The following is a 27,175-nucleotide window of genomic DNA, read 5'->3' as shown; positions in this document are numbered from 1 at the left end:
ATAAATGCATTTGTACTATGTTGGGATTCCCCCTGATATGTAAAAGGGATCCTTGTCATTTTGTAAGGGACCTGATGTTCAATATTAAATACACAAGAACATTCTCTCTGCTCTCTAACATATTCTCTTAATCTCATTACTTGCATTTATTACTTATATTCATTGTGTTCTATTTATTGTTCTTCATTTATTGCTCATTATTGATGATAAAAGGCTTCCATCAAAGCTATCATAACCGTTAATCCCCCCTCGATTGCTCCTAGCCGAGCATCTGACTCGACCTCGAGGCCCGTATACGCCACTTGAGGCCCTGATTTCTAGCCCTCTGGTTTGGTCACTATACTGTCTGCAAGCTCTTATCTCGTTTCCTAATCTCTCACTTAGCATCTATTGCCTAAAAAACTAGCATAAAAATAGATCACATATTTTTAGAACCACACAATCAAATTTAATTGTAATTACCATTTTCAAGGTAAATATAGTTGCTCGTGAGTTGTGTCTCCAGAACCTAAATGTTTCGGTTATCTTGGGTTTTATAATATTCCGCAAACTCTGTTTAGCTTCTGTTGAGCTTAATTAATTTCTGTCGTTAAATTAGCTGAAGTTGATTTTGTGAATTCTCTAACGTTGGCTTGCCTAGCATGTAAAATGTTAGGCGTCATCACGATCCCGAAGGTGGGATTTCCGGGTCGTGACATAGAAGGCTGTCACTCTTTTTGTTTTTAATGTAGCGGAGAAAACCCCTGCAAATTGTTACTCCTTCCGGTCCACAATAAGTGACCAATTTTTTTTTGGCACACCCATTAAGGAAATACTAAATTCTAGACGAAAATAGTTAGTGTGACTAAACTACCCTTCAATAAATGTTGCACCATAGTTATAGTAGCACTTAATTCTCTTCTCTAATGTGAGGAGTAAATGACTTTTTAGGGAACGTACATAAGGGTAATTTTGGAAAAACATATTAAATTTTTTCTTGATTATATAAACGGACACTTATTTTAGACCAAAATAAAAAAACAAATTGGTCACTTATTGTAGATCTGAGGGAGTAGTGATTTTGTTCGTTAAAGAAAGCCCTATAATTCGATACAAATTGCGGAGGATAGCAGTGGCCGCCGCAATTTGACTACAGTGTTTACCCAAAAATCCAAGTAACAATTAAATTTGTATTGAGGTCTTAAAGATATGTGATTCAGTCCAATACCAACTGATAATTAAAGAATCAAACGTATGAACTAAAGAAATAAGTTGAATCAAATCAGTAAACAAGCTAAGGTGGCCTCGAGGTAGGGTAATAAGAACAATAATGCTAAAAGATAATTCTGATGAGCAATAAGCAAGAAAGTGAAGAATGTATATTCTCTTGTAAATGTTTGATGCATTACAAATGATTGAGGTCCCCTTTATATAGTAGGGGAATCCTAAATAAGGTACACTTCCAATTGTAGTAAGGAATCTTATTATACAGTTGTTTAACCGCCTAGTACAAATCCGTTCCAGAATTTACGCAGTGATCTTAGGGCCACTGTGGGAATCTCGCTCTTTATGATATGGAACCATAACGGTATTATCTCAAGGTTGGTCATACTTGGCCTCGGTGTTCATCGAGCCCTTCAATCTTCGAAGCTTGTACTTTGGCATCAAGCACGCACCTGGTCTATTTTGATCTTGCTCTCGAAGTGGCCCTCGAGCCCACAAAATCGAGCATACCTAATTTCGACTGTATACAGATAGTCCCCGCATTTTTTGAGTAAGATGATAAGAAATGATTTGATCAGCGATCCTATGATGCCTCGATCATGATGTCAATCTCGTGACTTCAGCGACAGAAGTGATTGAAAAGTCACATCTACATAGTTCCCAAGATCATTAATTGAAGGCGGCTGATGGTCGGCCATTGGCTTCCCCAAACCGTTGAAGCGACCACTATAAATAGGTCAATTCCACAACTTTTACAATCTTTACTTCTCAAACCTTTCCCAAAACCTCACTAGCTTCTTCATCTTCTCTAAGTCCATCCTTTCTTCAATTCGTTCTTGTTACACCATCAACTTCTTCTGTTCTTTTGAGTTTCTCAACAGTAATGGCTAAGACATCTAAAATCGTTCTTCAGAAAGAAAAAGCCTCCTCATCATCGCGGCCAGTCTGTGGTAGAACGACGACGTCACCTCGCATCGAGGAATGCATTCCTGGGCTATGCGAGCTATCTTCCGATTTCAAAATCGATAAGCCTCCATCAATTCCAGGCTGATGTAAGCCTATGTCCAATAAATCTGCTCGATAACTGAAGACGATCTCGAGCTGGTGCAAAAGGATTGTAATTAGAAGGATAAAGAGGTGGTGATTCCTTCCCCCAAAAAGGATATCACAACTCATGTGGAAGGATACTTAAGTGTGTACACTTATACTTTCACACTAGGTTCTGTAGATCCAGTACTGGGTCCTGTAGATCCAGTACTGAGTCCTGTAGATCCAGTCCTTCTCGATTTCTATCACCAATATCGGGTGTCCCTTGGCCAGATCTACCCCTATTTCTGTCGCATCATCACTTTGCTTAGGTACTTCTCGGGCAAGGTCAAAGGGATGTCGTTTACACTCGACCACCTGATCAGGCTATACAACCCTCACCTCTATCGAGGTGGTTTGATAAATCTCCATTGTCGATCCTCGAAGGCGATATTCTCTTGTATCGATAAGGACAAGGACCGAGGATGGATGAGCCGGTTTGTTCAAATTAAGACCTCTGACTTAAATCCTGCCGAAAGGATGCCATTCCTAGAGGGTTGGAACATGAAACGTAAGTACAAACCTACCGATTATATTTATTACTTTTCCTTCCCTATTCTTCCTCGATCTAATTCCTTTTTGATGGTGCAGCTTCCCCTTGGTTTCCTGGTGCAATTCTGTACCTCACAGGTTGGGTTCGACAACTGGCCTTCACTTCTTCACATGCAGAACGATGTTGGCATGATTTGGCCAAGGGTCGATGGGAAGCTAAAAATCATGGTGAGTTTCCTTGTTCATACGTTGATGTTTCTCTGTAAAATAATTAATTTCCCCTTACACAGGCCTCATTATTATGAGGTCGCCTCCGCCCAGTGAAGAGGAAATCCCGAAGCCAACTAAATAAAAGAAAAGGAAAAGGGATTAACCAACAAGTTCCCCGAAGCCCAAGAAAAATAAGGCTCTAAAGCCTAGGTCCGATCCTGCAGCCCTATCTGCATAAGCGATCCAACAACTTCGGGATGACGAGAAAGAGGGAGAAGATTCCAAATGCCCGTTGTTAGCTCGGAAGAGGGGGAGCACTGAAGCTTCGAAGGCCTCCAAACTGACGGTGGCTGATGCGGTTCAATCTCGAACCAAATAAAACTCAGAGGGGAGCTCGAGTAGAGTCCCCCGAGCCATCGGGTGGTAAAAGCACTCATCGCCTTGGAGAACATCTGACAGGCGAGCCCGAAGAGCCTAATTCTGAGGCACTCCAAAGAGAAGAATGTCTCGAGTGAATCACTTGGGATAATTAACATAGATGAATCCTCGCTTGGCCCTGTGTTTTCTGAAGGGCAGTTCCGAGATGCCCGGGCCATGAAGACTCTTGATGTGGGGACGACCCACGAAGGGAATGATATTTTTCGGGAATGTTTTGCGGGGGTCGAAGATGGCCCCAACCTGAATGCTTCTTTTATTTTTGACGAGGCTCAGCATCTTCTAAAACAAGTAAATTTCTGCCTTCATAATTATGTTCATGCTTTATTCTCGTTTTTCTGAATCTGACTTCTTTTCTTTGTGTGAAGGTTGTGACGCTCCACCAACAAGCATTTTCTAAATCTCGAGCCGAGCTTGCCCGATGCGAGGCCGAAATCAAGAAACTCATGGAAGAGAGGGACAACCTCAAACGCCTCTACGTTCAAAAAGAGGAGAAGATTAGGGACCTTCGAGTCGATTTAACGAAGGCTCATCGAGAACAAACTAAGCTCATTGAGCAGGTAATGAAACTTCTTGGGAGTTTGTTATGTGTTTATTTGACATAGTGACTAACACTTCGACTTTGTGGACCCCACAAAAGGGAGAATTTGTAGAGCAGCTTCGAGAGGAGGTCAAGGCGAAAGAGGCCGAGACCCTGGGGTGGAAGTAGCACATAGATCATCTCGCCTTAGAGAAAGACATGTTTTGGCCCAGCTGACTTCGGTTGAATGCCAGCTTCAAAATGCAAAGGGGGAAAGCTTGGCCCGAAGCCGAAATATTGAGGAGCTTGAAGCTAAATCATCTGCCGAACTTGTAAAGGCTAAATCTGAGGCGGAGGCATTTGTGGCCTCTTATCAAGCTGATGCCGAGGTTGCCAACATTCGGGCATAGGAGATCTCTATCACTGCTGAAGTCAAATTGTCATGTGTTGTCGATCATGCCAGGCAACAATCTCGGAGAGAAACTCTCGAGGAAGTGCACGCTCGTGGCTTCGACCTCTCAACTGATATTGAAAAGGGAAAAACTTTGGAGGACAAGGCTGCCGCTTTACTCTCCAATGATGAAGACTCCGCTAGTGGCTCCGAGAGCAGAGGAGATGAGGATGGAGTCCCCGAGAAGGAGGTTCTTGAAGATGTGGCTCCCTAAGATGCGGCTCCCAAAGTAGACTAGGCCCTTAGGATTTTGTTTTTCGTTTTTTGTGTAAGGCCCCTTGTGGGCATTGTAAATACTTGTTATGTATATAAAGAACTCCTTTTCTTTCAGCTCCAAATCCGATTTATTGTAAGTCCAGTTCGTTTTCGTTTTGTGTATTTATTTGATGTTATAACTTCAATAATCGAGTGAGCACCAGCTCAGACTCAGAGTAAAATAAACCTTTAGGTTTTTTAGTAATCAATGGGCAATCTTTGAACTTATAATAGAGTACCTCTTAAGGTTTTTGATGAATCCTTGAGCTATGCTTAAGTCGATTTGATGCGAGTTCGGGACGGTGAGACCCTTAGATCCGAGTTAAGTGAGAACAAGGTCTCGAACTCTAAATGTTTTGGCCCTTAGGTTCTTTTAGGTTGGGTAGATATGGCCTTTGAAAGATGGCTATTATTTTACCTATTCAGCTTAAAAGATTTAGTAAAAATTTCTTTATGCCTTGCCATGCATTTTCTACCCATTGGGTTTTTTGAGGGTTTAGTGTCGATCAGAACCCTTTGTTTTTAGTGCCTTAGTACAATTTTGTATTTGAATAATTCGATACCTCTTAAGGTTTTTTGAGGGATGATTTTATCGAAGCCCTTTGGTTATTTTTCCGAGGGTAGCCTTTATTTAACCGGTTTTCTAAGAATTGGAAGGCCTATTTTTATTGCGGAATTTGAACATCTCCGGGCCGCGTTATTTGGTTGTAGCCTTTAATATGGTTGTAGCCTTCGAGTGTGTCTCTTGGACTTGTTTTCCGATATTCGAACTTGTTCGAAATGTTAGTCCCCAAGTATGATGGCCTTGGCCTTTACATCGAGGGATGCCTCTTTGAGGTTTTACGAATTCGAGTTTAGACAACCCGAATGTGTTGACTGTCGATGTCAGTCCCCGAGTATTCGAGGTGTATTTGTGTTTTGGTCCTTGAGCCGTTTCTCACAGAGAATCACAAGTACGGAGCTCCTATAGTAGCAAATTCCTTCGAGACACAAAGTGTTTGATATTGAAAGAATGCTTCTTTGAATAATTCATACATGCGTACATGTTTTGCCATCGGAGACTCGGCTATTCTATATGGACACGGATCATCTGACCATTTGGTCCATTACAAAGTTCTCCTATCGAGACCCTCTTTGGCTTGAAGTATTTTTCTCGAAAGTATAGCCTCCGAGGGTGATGCCCCCCCTCCCCCAGTATTCGAGGTTGATTGAAAAGAAGCCTTAGATACTGTTGAATTCTCCTTAGGTAACACATAGTTGTTGCCTCGTTAAAAACCTCGCCAGAAAAACCCATTTGGGATAAAACTCAATCTAAGGAAAAAAGAGTGCAACGCGTACTTCAAGACCTAAAGTCTTCGTATAGAAGGGTGCTCTCGACGTCTTCGATCGAACATCTGCAATGAGTTAGTATTAAATACAAATGGAAAAGAGGAAAAGGTCATATCTCAGCAATAATATCGTTTGAGCAGTGATACATTCCAATTGTTTGGCAATTGTTCGCCTTCCATCGTGCCAAGTTTGTAAGATCCTTTTTCGATGACTCGATATGGTCCTTCCCAATTCAGGCCTAGTTTCCCTTCATTTGGCTCTCAAGTATTGAGGGTGACTTCCCTTAAAACCAAGTCCTCGATTCCGAAGTGTCGAAGGTTGGTTCTTGTATTATAGTATCATTTGATTTTTTGCTTCTGTGCAGCCATCCGAACAAGTGCAGCTTCTCGTTTTTCATCTAATAGCTCGAGGCTAGTATTCATAGCCTCATGATTTGATTCCTCCGATGTATGTCTAAATTTGGCGCTGGGTTCCCCGACCTCGATTGGAATCAAGGCCTCGGAGCCATATAATAAAGAGAACAGGGTTGCCCCCGTGCTGGACTTCGATGTCGTTCGATATGCCCAAAGAGCTTTGGGTAGAACTTCTCTCCATTTTCCTTTAGCGTCGTTCAACCCTTTCTTCATGTTTTGAATGACAATTTTTTTTGTCGATTCGGCCTGTCCGTCGCTCGGTGATACGGCATTGATAAAATCATTTTTACTATGTGTGCTTTGAGGAACTTTGTTACTTTGTTGCCGATGAATTGCTTGTCATTGTCGCATACGATTTCGGCAGGTATCCCGAATCGACACACGATGTGGTCCCAGATGAAGTCAATAACTTCTTTTTCTCTGACCTTCTCGAAGGCCTGTGCTTCCACCCATTTAGAAAAGTAGTCAGTCATAAACAAAATGAATTTAGCTTTACCTGGGGCCGTTGGTAGAGGGTCGATGATGTCCATTCCCTATTTCATGAAAGGCCATGGGGACAGGACTGAGTGAAGTTGCTCTCCCGGCTGATGAATCATCGGTGCAAACCTGTGACATTTATTACATTTTCTAACAAACTCCTTAGTGTCGTTTTCCATGCTATCCCAGTAATACCCTACTCTAATAATTTTGTGAATCATAGACTCGGCGCTGGAATGGTTTCCACAAGTGCCTTTATGGATCTCTCATAGAACATAATTGGTGTCACCCGACCCTAAACATACCTCCAATGGTCCATCGAACGTCCTTCTGTATAATGTTCCATCTTCATCCACTATGAACCTAGCAGCCTTGGTTCGTAGAGCCCTCAACTCTTTATGATCCGATGGGAGCTTTCCATTTTTCAAATATTCGATGTACGTATTCCTCCAATCCTAAGTCAAACTTGTAGAATTTATCTCGACATGACCCTCCTCGACCACAGATCTCGATAATTGGACGACAGTCCCCAGGATAATATCATCTTCCTCGACTGATGACCCCAAGTTTGCAAGTGCATCTGCCTCACTGTTTTTCTCCCGAGGTACATGGTCTATAGTCCATTCCTTGAAGCAATGAAAGGTTACCTGTAGCTTGTCCAAATATCTTTGACCTCGATTTTCTCGAGCCTCTCGTAATGATGTCATGCTCGTGACATAAGCGTTCGAAGTAATTGAAATGTCTCATCGGTTCATCTCCCCAGAAGCATTGAATATACCGCCGGTCCATTTTCCCAAAAGTGTTGATTGCGTCGTCGATCCGTTTCCCCAACAGCATTGACTGCGTCGTCGGTTACGTTATTGTCTCTCTTAATAAGGGATTGCTTGAACCAAAACTTCACTCATTCTTTCTTCAATAGCCTTTAGCCCTTTCCCTTCTCTATATCCTCTTCTAAACTCCTATTTTTATGGTTCAAACCTGTGACCACAAGGTCATACGGCAGCAACTTTGTCAGTTATGCCTTGGCTCTTTTTCAAAACTTTTCCCCACTGAGTGGGATTATATTGAGTTGTTGTTGTTTTTTTTGTTGGCCCTAAACAATGAAATAATGGCACTAAATTCTTTCTGTATCAGAAGATATGTGGTCCCTATACCGCTACTCATCTCTCTTAACTTCAACCTAGTGTGGCGCTTCATTCCTTTTGCTTTCCATGGAGCGAGGTGGAACTATCTACTAACTTTTGCATCCCACACCGGTACAATGTCTCAAGAAGTGGATTCACAATAGTAGTGCTGACGAGACCGATACTTGCCAAGTCTTTCACTAGGCCACAATTTTCTTCGCTTGTTAAAAGCTTTTGCCCTTTGATAGGCTATAGCCTTTTCTTCATCTATTGCTGTTTCGGAGGAGGTTCTCGAAGACGCCTCTCTAAAGATCGAAATGGAGTCCCCGAGAAACAGGTTCTCGAAGATGTTGCTCTTGAGGATATGCCGTCGAAAGTAGATTAGGTCTTTGGCTGTTGTTTTTTGCTTCTTTATTTCTGTGTAAGGGCCTCTCGTGGGCTTTGTAAACACCTTTTATTAATATATGAATTTCTTTATTTTGCCTTTGATTTGTGTTGAACTTTATTCTGCCTTCGTTTGTGAAAAATCCAAGTGTATGACTCTAACGATTAGTTCGAATACTAGACCCGGAACATAATAAACCCTTAGGTTTTTAGCTGATTAATATGATGCTTCTTAAAGTACTTTGTTATCACTCGGACTAAGCTTGGATTGATTTGATGCGAACTTAGGTCACCGGGACTTCTGAGTTCGAGTTGAGTGAGAGCTGGGTCTCGATTTTTGAAATGAAGCTAGCCTTTTTAGGCTTCGTTGATAGCCCTCGAGTGAGAATTTTCTCGAACTCAGGTAGCCTTTGAGTTTAACAACCGAGTGAGCGTTTGCTCGATCATCTGAAAATAAAGATAGCCCTTATGCTTTTACAAATAGTCCCCGAGTGAGAGTTTGCTCGAACTCGGAAAGTCCTTGGGCTTAATAGTCGAGTGAGCGTTCGCTCGAACTCGAAATAAAGATATCCCTAAGGCTTTGTAAATAGTCCCCGAGTGAGAACTTACTCGAACTCAGGTAGCCCTTGGTCTTAATAGTCGAGTGAGCGTTTGCTCGAACTCGGGTAGCCCTTGGGCTTAATAGTCGAGTGAGTGTTTGCTCGAACTCGAGATATAGATAGCCTTGAGGCTTTAAAAATAATCCCCGAGTGAGAACTTGCTCGAACTCGGGTAGCCCTTGGGCTTAATAGTCGAGTGAGTGTTCGTTCGAACTCGAAATAAAGATAGCCCTAAGGCTTTGTAAATAGTCCCCGAGTGAGAACTTACTCGAACTGGGGTAGCCCTTGGGCTTAATTGTCGAGTGAAAATCGAGCTACTTTGGCTTAGAGGGCCCTAGATTCTTTTGGGTCTGTAGGCAGCTTCTCGTTTCTCAAATAGTCAATGTATTTATTCCTCCAATCCCATGTTAAACTTGTTGAGTTGACCTCGGCGTGGCCTTCTTCAATCACTGACCTGGATAATTGTACAACAACCCCCGGGAGTATGTCATCTTCTTCGACAAATGACCCCAGGAATAACGAGGCCGAGTATGGGGCTATGATTGCAGGTCTCGAACTGACCAAGAGCCTAGGAGCAAAATTCGTCGAAGCAAAATGCGACTCCCTTCTAGTAGTAAACCAAGTAAATGGGAGCTTCGAGGTTCGAGAAGATAGGATGCAAAGATACGTAGACAAACTTCAAGTCATATTGCATCGCTTCAAAGAATGGACTCTGGTCCACATTCCTTGAGATCAGACCAGTGAGGTCAGCCTTCACATTGTTCACCACTGTGATTTCTTCAATGGACTTGATTTTATTGGGGTTGATCTCGATCCCCCTATTCTACACCATGAAGCCTAAAATTTGCCCAATCCTACTCCGAAGGCATATTTCTCGGGGTTGAGCTTCATGTTATAGCTTCTAAGGATATCGAATGTTTCTTGCAAAGAAGTCAAATGGTCCTCTGCGCACAGGGACTTAACTAGCATGTCATTAATGTAAACTTCCATAGATTGGCCTATTTGATGTTCAAACATCTTATTAACTAGGCATTGGTACGTAGCTCCTACGTTTGTTTAGCCCGAAGGCATTATATTATAACAGTATGTGCCATACTTCATGATGAAAGAAGTCTTTTCCCTATCCTATGGGTTCATTTGAATTTGATTATACCCGGAGTAGGCGTCAAGAAAAGTGAGGATCTCGTGGTCGGCCGTGGCATCGATCAAGCGATCGATGTTGGGCAATAGGAATGAGTCTTTGGGTCATGCTTTATTCAAGTCTTAATAATCTACGCACATTCTTAATTTATTTCCTTTTTTGGTAACCACTACTATATTAGCCAACCATTCGGGGTATTTTACCTCCTTAATTGATCCTATTTTGAGGAGTTATGTTACCTCTTCTTTGATGAATGTATGTTTTACCTCGGACTGAGGTCTCTTTTTTTGCTTCACTGGTTTGAACCTAGGATCGACACTTAGTCGATGGGTGGTTATTTCCGACGGGATCCCTGTCATGTCTAAATAGGACCAAGCAAAGCAATCAACGTTGTTAATAAGAAATTGGATGAGTTTTTTTCCTAAGTTCGGGGGTTAATCCTATTCCCAGGTATACCTTTCGATCTGGAAGATGCTCGATCAAGAAGGCTTGTTCGAGTTCTTCGACCGTTGATTTTGTTGCATCTGACTCTTCGGGGGCAACGAAGGTCCGAGGAGTGAGGAAGTCTTCTTTGTCATCTTCGTTCGAATGCTCACAGATCACTTGTTCCTCGGGGGTCAGCCTGTTTCCTGACTCATCCTGGACGGGGAGAGTCGATGTTGGTGTTATGTCGTTTACCGTGAACATCTCATTTGCTGCATGTTGTTCTCCGTACACCATTTTTATACCATCTTTCGTTGGGAACTTCATCATCTGATGAAGAGTTGATGGTACCTCTCTCATGTTGTGGATCCACGGCCTCCCAAGTAAGGCGTTGTACATCATGTCACCTTCGATGACATGAAACTTGGTGTCTTGAACTGTACCGGACACGTTGACTGGGAGGATGATCTCTCCCTTTGTTGTCTCACTTGCCATGTTAAATCCATTGAGGATTCAAGAGGTGGGTATGATCTGATCGAGCAGTCTAAGATGCTCCACCACCTTCGACCTGATTATGTTGGCCGAGCTACCTGGATCCACGAGCACGTGTTTAATTTGAACGTTATTCAAAAGAAAAGAAATTACCAGTGCATCATTATGTGGTTGGGACAAGGCCTCTATGTCTTCTTCTCTAAATGTAAGGGCGTCCTCGGGTATATAGCTCTGAGTTTGCCTTTCCGTTGCAATGGACACTTTGGCACAATGATTATGCTGAAGTTCTTTCGGTCCATTCTTTCTGTTCGCCTCTCTTTCTTGAAAGTGGTTCTTGGCTCTATTGCTGAGGAATTCTCAAAGGTGCCCTTCGTTGATCAGCTGGGCCACCTCCTCTCGGAGCTGTCTACTATCCTCGGTCATATGACAGTAAATGCCATGGTATTCTCACATCAAGTTGGGGTTCCTTTGGGAAGGATCTAACTGTGCAGGCTTTGACCATCTGGTATCTCTAATTCTACCCATGGCCGATACGATGCCTGAGACATCAATGTTGAAGTTGTATTCTAACAATCAAGGTGCCTCCGTTGGCCTCGAATGCTTGTCAAACCCGGTCTTGCTCATAAGTCCCTAGGAATTTTGGCCCCGATCATTTAGGGGTATATTCCGCCTCGAGGTGTCTCTTCGATCTTTGAAGTATGGCTGATATCTTTCCTTGCCTGATCTCGACTCCTTTTCTGTAGACCTTGGTTACTTTGCTAGGAGCCCGTTTGGATATACTGAGCCAGAGGGGCTCCCAATTGGTCATCTTCGACCCTGATCTTCGATTGATACTTGTTGTGTACATCCGCCCAGGTCACGGCAAGGTATTTGATCAAATTTTGCTTTAGCTGTTTCGAAGCTATTGAGCTTCATTCGTTCAAGCCCTGAGTGAAGGCCTGCACTGCCCAATTATCGGAAACCGGTGGTAATTCCATTCGCTCCATATGGAAGTGAGATACAAATTCCTTCAGCATCTCGTTCTCCCTTTGTTTGATATTGAAGACGTCGGACTTCCTTGTAGCAACATTGATGGCACCGACATGTGCCTTCACAAAAGAATCTACCAACATGGCAAACGAATCCATCGAGTTCTGGGGTAGGTTGTGATACCATATCATGGCTCTCTTCGATAGTGTTTCTCCAAATTTCTTTAGTAAAACGGATTCAATCTTGTCATCCTTTAAGTCATTCCATTTTACAGCACAAGTATAAGCGGTAATGTGCTCATTGGGGTCCTTGGTCCCGTTATACTTCGGGACATCGGGCATTCTGAATTTCTTCAGGATGGGCTTCGGAGTTGCACTTGATGGGAATGGTTTCTGTACGAACTTCTTTGAATCTACACCCTTCAGAATCGGGGTGCGCCTAGGATCTGATCAACCCTTGAGTTATAAGTCTCCACCTTTTTATCGTTATCCTCTATCTTCTTTTCTCCCTACTCTATTCTTTTAGTCAATTCCTCGAGCATTTTCATGATTGTGGGGTCAGTCCCTGAGCTGCTTTCATCGGGTCTTTTTAACACTGGTTCGTGCTGCATATTTACTAGTTCGGCGGTGTTAGGGGTTCTGTTCTGACTTTGAAGTTGAGCGATGGCGACTTGCTGAGCTTGCAGCATCTCGAATATCACTTGGAGACCGACTCCTCCTTCTTCCATTCCTCGTGCTTCTTGGCCTCCAGCATGGGCTTCCCTGCGTCCATTCTTTATGGGGTCTGCGCCTACTCCCATGTTTAGAACGTTGTGGGAGCTGATATCAACTGGATCCACCTTTGGCACTCCCTCAAGGTTTACATGTGGTACATTGAGCCCCATGCCGTTGTTTTCTCCAAGTCCTTCGCTGTCATGAGCGAGTGCATTTTGTGTGCCAAACATATTTTGGCATGAAATCAGAAAATCTTTGACAAGAAAAAGTGTGAAGAATAACGTGTGTTATCAGAAAACTAGCACCAAAACAATCACTATTATTTTTAGTCTCACGGTGGGCGCCAAACTGTTTACCTTGAAATTTGGTAATAACAATTATATTTGATTTGTGATTCTAAAAATACGTGATTTATCTTGACACTAGTTGTTATGTGAAAAATGCTAATTATAAATGAGAAAGAAATGATAAGCAAACCAGTGTGGTTACGGGATCGAGAGCCTCGAGCTCAGCGATATAGGACCTCGAGGGCAGCCTTTAACAATTGATGATGAACAACAAATGAAGAACAATAAATGAACAAGGAATGAACGAGGAATGAACACAATGAATGAGGAGCAATAAAGCTGTAGAGTAATCGTTGAGCACGTTTAGGCAAGAAAAGTAGAGAATGTTCTATTGCATTCAATATTCATCTCCCTTACAAAATGACAAGGATCCCCTTTTTATATAGGAGGGGGGGTCCCAACATAGTACATGTCTAATAATAATGAGGAAATGCTATTGGTACAGTTGTATAATGGCTTAGTACATATTTGTACTATTCTTGCAGACCTGGTCATCTCTAACCACGTGTACTTGGGAGTTTTTCCGTCTTTCCATGACGATCAACGATTTGTACTGCTCCCAGATCGACCATAGTGAACCTTCGATGTGCTCCCTCGAGGGACGCACCTCGGGGTCACACTTCACGTTCTGCTTCGAGCTTTTCGAGGTTGGGCGTGGAGCGCCATAGTAGCTCCAGAGTCGAATTCCCTGATTTCGGCTGTATACATTATTATAACTTTAATGAATAGGAAAGATAAATAAATGTGTTTGACCAAGTGTTGACTAGAGTATTGCGTTGAGAGACCATTTTAAGACGACAGTTAGTTTTCCATTGTATGCTTTCCCGGGCTTTTTGCTATAGGTGAAAATTCAACCACATATATTCTACTAAAACAGACTATGAACAACATGTGTTATTTATTATTCTTTCCCTTGTTTTCACAAACCCCTTTCACCAGGAAAATAAGAAACCCTTCACTCATTCATCACCATTATTGGCTTCTCATTTATACCAAAAAAAACAAGAGGAGGGGTTTTCTTCATTTTCCGTTTCTCACATTCCTGGAGGAGAAAGAACATATGTACAAAAGGTCTAGCTTCATGCAGTTCACGAATATTACTACGTTTTCTTGCAACATTGTTGGGGTATACAACTAGTTTTCATAGTTAGGGGCAGGGATTTTATTAATTAATCCCCTTCAACAAAAAATTATATTGTACAAATAGAGTGAAAAGAATTTGTTATATATTTATAAACGGTTGAATCCTCTTGATATAGGGGAAGCTTATACTGTAACATGAATGGTTGTTAAAAGTTGGTTAAGGTTGCAGGTTCAGATCTTAGGTGTGGATTCTTAGATTCCTGGTTCCGCCTCTGATTGGGGAATTGGCACAAAATGGTTAACGAAGAAAATAAGATTCAGAAGTCGAGGTCTTTCAATTTTAGGAAGATATTTGAGATTCCAAGTAGATTGGCACATAGCATTGGGGGGGAGAGTGGTAGCGATGAAGAGGACATGGATGACAACATTGGCAACGTCCAATTTATTAGCCAAGGCGGAACACCGTCTGTACCTTTAGAAAATCATCAGATGGATATTGAACCTGTTTCAAGCTTAACCCAGGATGCAGGTAAGACAGGAAATACCCGAAAAGATAAAGAACCTTCAGGTATTATTCTTGATATTGTTTTTCATTTGAACCGTATTAATGTGTCATGACACATTAATTTGATGTAAATGTTATGGATTCAGACATGGAATTGATGAAAGAAAGGTTTGCAAAGCTGCTTTTAGGGGAGGATATGTCAGGAGGAGGAAAAGGTGTTTCATCAGCTCTGGCTTTATCAAACGCCATTACCAATCTAGCTGGTAATGATGCCCTGGTCTTCCATTTATGTTCTTTCCTTGTATTCTTCACCTTGCTTTGTTCTATCTGTGTGTATAGCTTCTGTTTTTGGAGAACAATCGAAATTGGAGCCTATGTCTCAAAAGAGAAAAGAGAGGTGGAGAAAAGAAATCGACTGGCTATTATCCGTGACAGATTACATTGTTGAGTTTGTCCCCGCGCAACAAAAAGCAAAAGATGGAACAAACATGGAGGTTCTATTTCAGTCTTGTCCTCCTTACATTTCTGCTTCAAGATTTAAAGTAAGAAATGTAATCCATGTTTTGACAGATAATGGTTACTCAACAAAGAAGAGATCTGGTCATGAACATCCCTGCTCTGAAGAAGCTTGATGCAATGCTCATTGTGAGAAACCTGCAGTGCACTCTAGTTATGATATTACTTACTTAAATTGCAATAACTGAATCAACACATACAGGATTGCTTAGATAACTTCAAAGATGCAAAAGAATTCTGGTATGTCTCGAAAGATGCTGAAGAATCTGAGAAAGGTGTCCAGAGGACTGATAAATGGTGGCTACCTACAATCAAGGTTCCACCTGAGGGACTCTCAGATGCTTCCCGGAGATGGCTACAATATCAGAAGGATTGTGTGAACCAAGTACTCAAAGCATCCATGGCGATTAACGCTCAAATACTAGCAGAAATGGAAGTCCCTGAAAACTACATTGAATCTCTCCCCAAGGTAGGTGAGAATCACATACAAGTTAGATAGATTTAACATACTCATTCTTTCTGACTTCTGCTCTACTCTACTGCTAGAATGGTAGATCAAGTCTTGGTGATTCAATCTACAAGAACATCACGGTCGAATTCTTTGATCCAGACCAATTCCTTTCAACCATGGACATGTCATCAGAACACAAAGTTCTTGACCTTAAAAACAGAATTGAAGCATCTATTGTGATTTGGAAGAGGAAGATGCACCAAAAAGATGGAAAATCTTCCTGGGTTCCAGCTGTGAGTTTGGAGAAGAGGGAGCTCTTTGAAGAGAGAGCAGAGACCATCTTACTCCTGCTAAAACACAGATTTCCTGGAATTCCTCAATCTTCCCTTGAGATCAGTAAAATCCAATATAACAGAGTAAGAACACTATCCTGCGGGCTGGCTCTGTGATATATTGATTGAACAAATTATCAACTGTTTCACCTGCAGGATGTGGGACATGCTGTTCTGGAGAGCTACTCAAGGGTGCTAGAAAGCCTAGCCAACACAGTTATGTCGCGTATTGAGGATGTCCTATACGCAGATTCTGTCACACAAGATCCATCACTTGCAATAGCAAAGTGGAACCCTTCAGCTGAATCTTCACCTCAGCAACCACTAAGTGGAATGTCAACTCCCAGGGGAGAGTCAGAGATGTTAAGTTCTGCAGCAGAAACACCAACCTCAATGACCTTGTCTGACTTCATGGGCTGGAATATGGAGCAAGGAGAGGGAAACATAACTAAGAATCAGGAGACTTTTTGCCCAAGATGATAATGAAAAATCCATGAGCTAACGTTTTTTCTTACATTGAAAGTGGCCTAACAACTCCCTACTGCTCGGCATTAAACATGAAAGAGATCAAAGTCTGATTCATACAGTAGAGAACCATATAAGTGTCTAATTTCTCTTACCAGTGTATGCAAGAATGTTACTGCTCTTCTTCTGAAGCCAATAGGTTATTTCAAGATGTTATTCATTTTATGTTTTTTTTTTTCTTTTTTATAGCATTCTTGGCTTTTTGCTTTTGGATAGTGTTCCTCACGAAGTACCCCATGTCCATCTCCAAGCATAAGTCACTGCAGGGTTTTAAGTATAAACTTTGATGCTAAGCACTCAGGAGAAGTGACTACTTCCATTGAGCAACCTAGGGTGTTTTTTTTTTTCCTATTTTCCTTTTCAAATTCATGTCAGTTTCTGTTGATGTGCAATACATGAAGAACATCTGTTGATGCAATATTGCTAATTCATTCATGATACTTAAAATGTTACTGCACATTAGCAAAATTCCCAAGAAATTAAGAATTCATAACATTCAGGCTAACTTAATAATTTGACGGAAGGTGATTTGCATTCATCAAATCCCTTAATAATGGGATTTCAAAATCTGACATCCAAATACTATGTCCATATAGTCATACAAGTTTTTATTTAACATCAAAGGATAATGAAGCGATCAAGGAAAAACAGACTCAGTTTCTCAATTAGACTGCTCTTGAATGCAACTGAACTCATTTAGGCCGCTTTGGTAACAGCAGCATGTATGGCATCGGCAAGATGAGGAATTGTGCGAGAACTAAGGCCTGCCATGCTAATTCTCCTGCAAATGAGAAAGGAGAAAATCATTCCTTCTAAAAATGGAATGTAGAAAATGTTACTAGAGATGAAGATCTTTTTAACCAAAATCTTAACTTCAACAAAGAGATGTTTCAACTGATACCAGAATACTAAATGTTCCATAGATTGAAGGTAAGTTCTTTTGGGAATTAGTCTAATCTGGGAGGGGGGAAAACAGAACTGCACTTTTTTCTGTAAATTTTAAGTATGGATGACAGACTTGTTTATGCTTCCTCTCCAAACTGAAGCTATAAATCTGAAATTCTCCTTATTAAAGAATTCAAGCCGAAATAATCAACGAAGGACTTCTAAGTTCCAATTATTTAAGTTTCTACTGAGAAAAAAGCAACCCAAAGTAACAAACTAAACAAATAAAAAAAATATCAATAGTCAGATGTCCTTACCCATCAGATGTCATGTAAATGTGATGCTCTCTAGTCATGAATGAAACTTGCTCAGTATTTAATCCTGTGAAAGTAAACATTCCAATTTGCTTGATGATATGACTCCAATCACCTGTCGTACCTGCATAACAGAATAAAACTTACATTAGCACTAAACTGAACAATGAAGTCAAAAGATTTAGTTGCCGTGGTTGTTTCACCATGGTACTTTTCAGGAAAAAGCTCCTATTGCAGTAGCAGTCAAACCCATCATACAGAATACAGTATGCTTCCCCAGAAAGAACAAATATGAAGATCAAATACCTCGAGCTTGCAAGGCATCAAAGAGTTGTTGGCGCATGCTAATAATCCTGTCGGCCATTGCTTTCAGCTCAATTGTCCATTCATCGTACATTTGTCTATCACCATTAGATGAGAAACCACATCAAAATGTAGAAGGTATAGCATCTACTAACAGCAAAACAGAATCTTGTAAATAGTTGCACAAACCTGTCCTTGAGTATAGTAGCAACAATAGACGCACCATGAATTGGTGGATTAGAGTACATTGGCCTGATAACCAGCTTTAGCTGGCTTTCGACTCTGCTTGCAACATCTGCGTCTTTGCAAACCTATAACACAACACAAAATTTTATTGTACTGTTAGTCAGCTTTTAGTGTCTGTCTGATAAAACTCAAACAAAATGACACTTTTTCCTAAACATACAATCCGGTACTAATTCCACTCTGTCCTTCTCTTTGTTTTCCAATTACAATCAAAGGGGAAGCCATATTCAAAAATTTGGCTTTCAATATCTCTAGAGACTGTGTTCATTGTACCATCAGAACAACTTCTTTTTAGCCTTCTAGGGAATATAACCTGAATTATGCTTTCAAGGAAAATCATCTTTAGACATAGATAGCATGATATAGCCATGGATAGTTCTTCAGCCACCAATTTTATCGCTTACTAAAAAGGGAAAGCAATTACAACCGACAAAAGGACTTACAATGCTAAGGGCACCAACACGCTCCCCATACAGTCCCATGTTTTTGGCATAACTCTGAGCTGCAAGACATTCACCACCATCAGCCACAAACATGCGAACAGATTGTGCATCTGCATCTAGGTTGCCACTGGCAAAACCCTGCAATATCAAAAATATTCATTATAGTAAGGGTCCGTTGGGCAGCCCATTAATACATAGTTTGGCGCTTCAAATTATTTGGTAATCATTCTTAACGAAGTATCACTTGAATTCAAAATCCCATCATAAGCTTTACCTGGTAAGCACTGTCAAAGAAAGGCAACAGGCCCTTGGACCTCATCAACTGCCTGATTTTCTCCCACTGGTCATTTGTTGGATCAACGCCAGTTGGGTTATGAGCACATGCATGGAGAAGAACTATTGCTCCAGCGGGTGCAGCAGCAAGATCATCCAAAAGTCCTACAGGGTTCATGATTAAATTTGATATGCAACACCCAAATACAGGAAAAGCCACAGATAAACTATGCTTATATCTTTACCAAGAGAATACAAAATTAAATAAATAAAGATCCTGTGCTAGCTACACATAAAATATAGATCTTTCTAGACACGACCAGGAGAAAGTTCACTTGTCCATAAAAAAGAGAAATCGGCTCTTACTTACAACTGTAGAACTTTAAGAACATTGATTACAGTAGTACCTTGGAAATCCAGGCCTCGTGTTGCTGGGTCGTAGTAACGGTAATATTTTACTGAAAGCCCGGCTAAAGTGAAAACCTTCGGATGGTTTCCCCATGTTGGCTGTGGTATATATATGGTATGCTGGCAACAAAACAAACAGTAGAAGCTTATACAAGTGTCCATTTGATTTAGACATATAAAGGGAAAGAGAGCAAGGAATACTAACTTCATGATAATGCTTAGCCAGAAATTCAGCCCCAACCCTCAAAGAACCTGTGCCCGACAAGCACTGAACAGTAGTCACCCTGTTATCTTGAATGGCAGGGCTGTATAAGCAACAAAACAGCACAAAAAGCATTTAAACTACATCTAAACATAAGTAAATCTGCTGATATCATAACAAGTCAATTACATATGACTTAACAAGGAGTAATAGTGACAGAAGACACATATTTCCTGATATCACGTTCACCACACACAGATAATCAGTACAACAAAGAGGAGAGAAAGTTAACTCTAGAACAATTTTCTTCTGATGCAAGGCATCATAATAAGATGAAATACGGAGGAACATGTTTAACAGGTATTCAGTTACTCTACGCTGTAGAGATAAAGCATTCCCTTTTAGCAACAATCTCTAATTCAAATATCAAACTAGATGGAAGGAAGAATATCGACGGCTCATTTTCATTTATACAAGTGGTTTGGCAAGATAGGTTTAAATAGAGCGACATGGATAGTGAGCATTTTTTTAAAAAAAAATTGACTCAAGCATTTATCAAGAGCAACTGCACCAAAAAATCTCCAAACCTGTCAGCACCAAATATAAGCTTTGCACTCAGTTTGTTAAAATCCGCTAGTCCAGTAATTGAGAGATACTCCTTCACCCGAGACCTGCATCATAGCAGCCTTAGATTCCAATCTTGGTATCAGGTGATCATATCTCAAAAGAAAATCTGTAAGCTAGTTTCTAATTTGGCAAGTTACGTGTCATTGACGAGCATTTGTTCAGCCCGTCTCACCACATTAAGAACAAGGGGCTTTCCTTCCTGCAAGTTGTCATCAGACTATGCATTAGTCGTTTTCAAGCTTAACACTAGGGGTGTCAAAATGGTTAAAAGAAATCAGTTAAACACCACATTATCCACTAAAAAATGGGTTGGATAATGAACTTTTTAAAAATGGGTCAAATATGGATAAGAACCATATTATCCATTTAGAAAATGGTTAACCAATGGGTCTAACTTTTAAATTTGTAAAGCCTCAAATTGGGGGTTCCCATTTGAGGCTAAGAATTCTCCCATAATTGATCATATGCAAGAAGACATGAATAATATGGTTACCCATATTATCCGCCGGTTAACCTGTTTTTATCCGTATTAAATATGGGTCGAGTCAGATAATTTACCTGTTTTTTCATTACCCATTTTCGATCTGAACCATATCCGACCCGACCCGCCCGTTTGCGGCTCCTACTTAACACTAACATTCAACTCAAGATTGAAGAAAAAAACAACCACTTATAAAAATGTGTACTTCACCTTGCCCCAAAGTATGATTTTTTAGAAGCACAAGTGGTTTCACTTCATTATGCATCAGGGGAAAAAATATTACTAATGTGTATGCATCAGTGTCTACAATTTTCTATCCTTGTGAAGGAGCCTATTAAAGAAAAACTTAACCAAGGATTCAACACATAGCAGGACCAAATCCATTCAAGGGGCAACTTTTTTTGGCTATAATAAAAAAATAATAATAATAAAGAACAACGAGACAAAGTAGAAGTGGCAGACCTCAGTGCGATATGCGCCAACACCCAAATTCAACTTCACTGGGCTGGTATCTTTGTTATAAGCAACTGTGACCTGTTTTAATGAAGTAACACAACAGAAGAAAACAACATTAATAAACACTTGAGAAGCACAAATTACCTTCTCAATAGAGCAAGTTAAAGAATCAAATCTACACCTTTCATCAACTACACCAGGAATAAAATAAGGAATTGCCAGATCACAGTAAAAAGAAAGAAGTACTATTAAATAATTAGCGCACACATCCATGATCCAATGCATACAATAGGAAACCCTATAGCGATCATTCCAATCAACTTATTTATGCCGATCTCCTAGATATCATCTTTAACCAAATCATCTGATCATTAATTAATGTTCATTTTAATCTAACCCAAAATAAGAAAATAAAAGAGAGAGGGAGAGAGAAGTAGCTTATCAAATCCACTAATAGTATATTTACGGAAGATTATTAAAGGAGCCACAGAAGAAACATATTCAGTGGAAATGTAAAATAGAAAGAGTGGAAAGGGACGTACTCCTAAGATGGGATCTTCAGGAGCACGAACAACATGCGCAAAAACAGAATTGGAGGAATTTGCCATTTTGATAAAATGAATGAGAAGAACTTCAAAGATGTAATGGAAGTGCGATCTTATTTATGGAGTGACGCCCTTTGCCAAAAAGACTATTCCTACTAATAAATAAATAAATAAATATTTGTTATAAAATAAAGACTATAAAGTAAGACAAGTATAGAGAGAAACTGATATATTATTCGAATTCAAATTGATGTACATAATGAACTGAAATGTCTTCTATTTATAGAAGAAAGAAAGCTGTTGTGTAAGCTGCTACTATATCAGATATGGATAATCTTCTATTGAGAGCAATGTTTATCCATAACGGAGTACTGAAAGGATAAGCTTATTATACACGGTATGGATAATCTTCTACCGGGGGTAATGTTTATCCATAACTGGGTACTCCGCATTCCAATCTTGTATACCATATTCTCAAAAATTGATGTTGGTAAAGACAATCTGTTGGATTGTCACTTGAACTAATTTGATGCACATCAATGTCACAATTTTCCTGAAGATCATGTATGTAGAATAATTCTGGTGAAATGTTCTTCGTTCTATCTCCTTTTATAAATCCTCCCTTTAATAGTGCTATGCATGAAACATTGTCTCCGTATAATATTGTGGGTCTTTTATCACATTCCAACCCACATGTTTCTCGAATGAATCACTGATCTCAATCATATGCACTCCCTGCTTGCCGGTTTGAAATCGAGCTTTATGGGTATCGGATAAATAACCTGCATCTGCATTACCAATACGATCTGCACCACTTTTGTTAGCATTAGCAAGATAAATAAGTGCACCATCTACACCGAGATAGAGTATTTCAGGACCAAGGAGCTCCTCATCCTCTTCTAGAGGTTGGAACGGATCCTTATTCACTTCAAGTGATTGAATATTCATTGGTGTACTTAATGGGTACACTTTGTCCATGTAAAAGTATTTTTAAGACCCTCTTGGAGCTCTTCCGGAGTTCCAATAAGATTTATGTCACCAACATAAACAGCAAGTGTAACAAATTTTGATGACATTTTCTTTATAAAAATACATGGACAAATAACATAATTTATGTAACTTTCTTTCAGCAAATATTTACTGAGGCGATTATACCACACGCGCACAGATTGCTTTAAACCGTACAAAGATCTTTATAATTTGATCGAGTACATTTCTCAAGACTTTGAATTATATGCTTCGGGCATTTTCAATCCTTCAAGGATCTTCATATAGATTTAGCCAAATAAGTCATATAGGTTAAGACTTGTATCTAAATGGTATGACATCTTCAAGTGTCTGGACTGCTAGTCCGATCCTCACAATCTTTTACAATATTGTGCACTATATTGTATTAAATATATCGTCGACGATCATTTTGTGTCAGTTCCGAAGCGACATAACTTGTGGAGATCTCATCACTTTCTTTATTTTCAGGTACCTGAACTTTTTCGGGAGTTTCATGAAATGTTATGTCGTGGGCTCTTCTAGAGCTTATTTCCTCCTCATTATGATCATTTTGATCATTAGCTCCTACTATTTTTCAAGGATTGTTACCTTTGGAACCGATTGGTCTACCACGCTTCATGCGTACAGTAAACTCTATCCTTCAGGGACTTTAATTTTAATAGGAGCATTTGCAGCTGAAATATGATATTTAATTTTGGATCAGCAAATGCTTCTGGCATTCGACTTGAATTATCTTCTAAGTGAGGATCATGATAATTCGATTCATATAGCATATTTTTCAACTGTTTATTCCATCCCCCAAATGTTAGAAAAACTAACATATATCCCCAATCATCTTTGGGAAACATATCTTTGTGTATTATGGTAGAGAAATTAATCATATACCACGCAACAAAAGATAGTAAAAATATTTGGTTTCTGATCCTAAACCAATTGTGAAGGGAGGACTTATCATATATTGTTGATCTGATGCATACAAGTGCTGCTATATGCAATTTAGAAAATCTTAGACCAACACATGAAGCTTTGTTCTCATAAGCAATGGTTTAGCCATTAATAGGAGGTATTCAATGCTAAACCAGCTTGGATATAAACCAGCATTATCAAGATGAACTGTCTTGATTTCATAATCTGAAAATTATGCTCTTAATCGAGAAAAGCAATTCCAAATGCCAAACTGCAGGTTGACAATAATTACACATGTAACCATCTCATATATGCACCTATAAGTGGTTCACATGATAGGTGAATGGGCCCATATTCACCTTTTATATATTTTAGAATCAGGGGTCTTAGTCCCAATTTTAGCTGGTATAATCAATTCATTATGAGAACAAGCAACACATGAGGATTCCTGAAGAATCATCTAGTTCTTTAGTATATGCTTATCTGAATTCTCAAATAGCTCATTTAAAAATGGCAAATGAAAACTTCAAGTTTATCATGTCATGTGTTATCCCTTAGTAAACTTCTGGTTTACTGTGATACATGATATAGTACAAATTAAAGAATAAGGCGGGTAACTTCTCACATACATATTATTTTACCCCTATGATTGTGGAAACATGAAGATTATCAATCTTCCAATCATTTGTAGTCTCAATATGATAGCCATTTGTATTAGTAAACTTCAGGTTTACTACAACATATGTTTTGACCATAATCATATAATATGAATGACATATTTGTATATAAGCTCTTCGAGAGCCTTCATTTATTATCCACAATCTAATATTTATCTGGCACTACTGGTGTCATGTATTCTTTAGGCAAACATTTAGCTCTTCAGGAGTTGTTGATACATTTTGTACTATCAAATATTGCTCAGACACTGCTGGTGTCATGAGAGAAAATCACAATCAAATAAACAATGTAAAACAATTGTTTAAGCACACGAAAACTCCTCTTCATAATATTTTTCCACTTCAGGAGGCAATTTCAATTGTGTTACTTCTTCAGGAGCAAATTTAAAATACGAAATATTGAGTATATATTCTCTCAATTATATTAACTCTTCTGGAGGTGAATTGTAATGTATTCACATCAAGAGCGCGTTCATATTTACCCGACTTATTAGTATTGTCACATTCACTTCAGGGAATGGATTAATATTATCAAAAGTTCTCATCCTTCAGGAAATCGAACATAATTATCTGAATGCGCATTAATCACATCAAATTGTGATGCCTCAACTTCTTTTAAAATATTTACTACTTCAGGAGCAAATCGAGGCGTGCATTTAATATAGAGAATATTTATGTAGCTTATCTTCAATTGTAACCATAGAAAGCCTAAATTATCACTTCTGGTGATCATAGGCATATACCACTTCTGGTAGTTAACAAAATATAATTACAATGAGATATACGAAATATAACCACTTCTTGTGGTTGTATATTTCTTGCAAACTCTGCTAGAGTTTAAGTTGATCTAATAATGTTATCCATATTCTTCAAAATGACATAAACAAGATATATTATAGTAAACATCATTATCAAATCATAATTTTTCTTTATGTACAACAATTACATAACCATACTATCTATTACAAATAACAAAAATTAAAATATTTATATTTCTACAGATTCACCACCGATTACATGACTTGTTTCTCCTTCTGGGAGTGCAAGGTAATCAATTACATCCAAATGCATGAAGTCTAAATTATCTTTAGAAATAAAATTTGCTTCAGCATTTTTCTCTGTCTTCTTTAGAGAGGCTTGATAAAGCTCAACCAGGTGCTTTGGCGTACGACAGGTACGTGACCAGCGCCCTTTTTCTCCACATCTATAGCATGCATTTTCTGCATTTGGTACTTGCACCGCTTCATGCTTTTGTTCCTTCCTTTTCCACTGCTGGTGGTGAGGAGTGTTCTTTGGTGCATTATTATTACCATGATTAGAGTTTCTTTCCCGACCACGACCACGACCATGACCACGACTGGGGCCACGACCTTTTCCACGTTTAGCCTCGTGGAAGTTCGTCTCATTCACTTCAGGGAATGGACAAGAACCAGTAGGCTGGCTTTCATGATTTTTCATTAATAGCCCAATATGTTGCTCGGCTATAAGAAGATGTGAGATAAGTTCAGAATACTTTTTAAATCTCATCTCTCGATATTGCTGCTGCAGGAGCATATTCGAGGCATGAAAAGTGGTGAAAGTTTTCTCCAACATATCATGATCAGTAATATTATCACCACATAACTTCAATTGGGAAATAATTCTGAACATAGCAGAATTATACTCACTGATAGATTTAAAATCTTGTAGCCTTAGATGAGTCCAATCATATCGTGCCTGTGGAAGAACGACCATCTTCAGGTGGTCATATCTATCTTTCAAATTATTCCACAGTATGACTGGATCTTTAACAGTAAGATATTCCATTTTCAGGCCCTCATCAAGGTGATGGCGTAGGAATATCATTGCTTTGGCACGGTCTTGGTTTGATGCCTGATTTTTGTCTTTGATGGTGTCTGCCAGACCCATCGCATCAAGATGAATTTCAGCATCAAGCACCCAAGACATGTAGCTTTTGCCCGATATATCCAGGGCTACAAATTCAAGTTTAGAAAGATTTGACATTATTTAGGAAAAGAAAGTTCTTACCTCAGATACTCTCAAAATATTTGCTCGAGATGGCAGAGTCTTGTGCTGATAACGAGTTATAAAATAAAGACTATAAAGTAAAGACAAGTATAGAGAGAAACTGATGTATATAATGAACTGAAATCTCTTCTATTTATAGAAGAAAGGAAGCTGATGTGTAAGCTGCTACTATACCAAATATGGATAATCTTCTACTGAGAGCAATGTTTATACATAATGGAGTACTGAAAAGATAAGCTTATTATACCCGGTATAGATAATCTTCTACCGGGAGTAATGTTTATCCATAACTGGGTACTGAAAGGATAAGCTTATTATACCCGGTATGGATAATCGTTTACTGGGAATAATATTTATCCATAACTGGGTACTGAAAGGATAAGCTTATTATACCCGGTATGGATAATCTTCTACCGGAGTAATATTTATTCATAACTGGGTACTGAAAGGATAACTTATTATACCCGGTATGGATAATCTTCTACCGGGGGTAATGTTTATCCATAATCGGGTATCGAAGTGATAAGCTTCTTCAGAAAGCTTATTTCCAATAGAGTACTTAAATAGATAAACATATTTACGGCGGAGTCCCATATGGATAAGCTTTTTCAGGAAGCTTATTTACAACGGAGTACTAAATGAACATCCATAATATAATATATTTATAACAATATTTAATTTATAGAATATTGTTTGGCTACTTTGGTGCTGCGCGGAACACACCACCTATAAGTATAACACAGTGGGCGGTTTAAAACAAGGGACTGCGCCACCTGTAGACTTTTCTTTCTTGCTCTCTAATACAAGTTTTAATTTTTGTTTCCTTTTTTTTAATTAATTATGAGAAACATAAATACACACTTGTATTTCTTCTTCCCGGTTTGTTTGAGATCAATTC

At 39.5% G+C, this 27,175-nt stretch overlaps 2 protein-coding genes across 3 annotated transcripts; one reads left to right on the top strand and one right to left on the bottom strand.

Moving 5' to 3' along the window:
- Window positions 1–13,987: 13,987 nt before the first annotated feature.
- LOC104214382 (rho guanine nucleotide exchange factor 8-like) lies at window positions 13,988–16,637 on the top strand. Its single transcript, XM_009764041.2, has 7 exons — window positions 13,988–14,714; window positions 14,798–14,914; window positions 14,991–15,145; window positions 15,222–15,296; window positions 15,370–15,636; window positions 15,714–16,034; window positions 16,107–16,637. The coding sequence occupies exons 1-7, from the start codon at window positions 14,441–14,443 to the stop codon at window positions 16,428–16,430; spliced, it is 1,533 nt and encodes a 510-aa protein (XP_009762343.1). The 5' UTR covers window positions 13,988–14,440; the 3' UTR covers window positions 16,431–16,637.
- A 351-nt stretch (window positions 16,638–16,988) lies between these two features.
- Window positions 16,989–21,802, bottom strand: LOC104214381 (aspartate aminotransferase, cytoplasmic). Of its 2 annotated transcripts, none has more exons than XM_009764040.2 (12): window positions 21,656–21,802; window positions 21,120–21,191; window positions 20,314–20,375; window positions 20,137–20,220; window positions 19,553–19,652; window positions 19,347–19,467; window positions 18,941–19,104; window positions 18,667–18,804; window positions 18,167–18,288; window positions 17,981–18,075; window positions 17,678–17,798; window positions 16,989–17,256 (listed from the first exon to the last, which is right to left on the bottom strand). In XM_009764040.2, exons 1-12 carry the CDS (start codon window positions 21,719–21,721, stop codon window positions 17,172–17,174), a joined length of 1,230 nt encoding a protein of 409 aa, XP_009762342.1. In that variant the 5' UTR covers window positions 21,722–21,802; the 3' UTR covers window positions 16,989–17,171. The 2 variants fall into 2 exon arrangements, with proteins under 2 accessions (XP_009762342.1, XP_070016934.1); XM_070160833.1 differs by lacking the exon at window positions 21,656–21,802 and adding an exon at window positions 21,295–21,596.
- Window positions 21,803–27,175: the final 5,373 nt, after the last annotated feature.

The sequence above is a fragment of the Nicotiana sylvestris genome, chromosome 11, assembly GCF_000393655.2.
Source record: "Nicotiana sylvestris chromosome 11, ASM39365v2, whole genome shotgun sequence".
Lineage (NCBI taxonomy): Eukaryota > Viridiplantae > Streptophyta > Magnoliopsida > Solanales > Solanaceae > Nicotiana > Nicotiana sylvestris.
The sequence above is the reverse complement of the archived record's forward strand: the minus strand, read 5'-3'. Positions and strand labels throughout refer to the sequence as shown.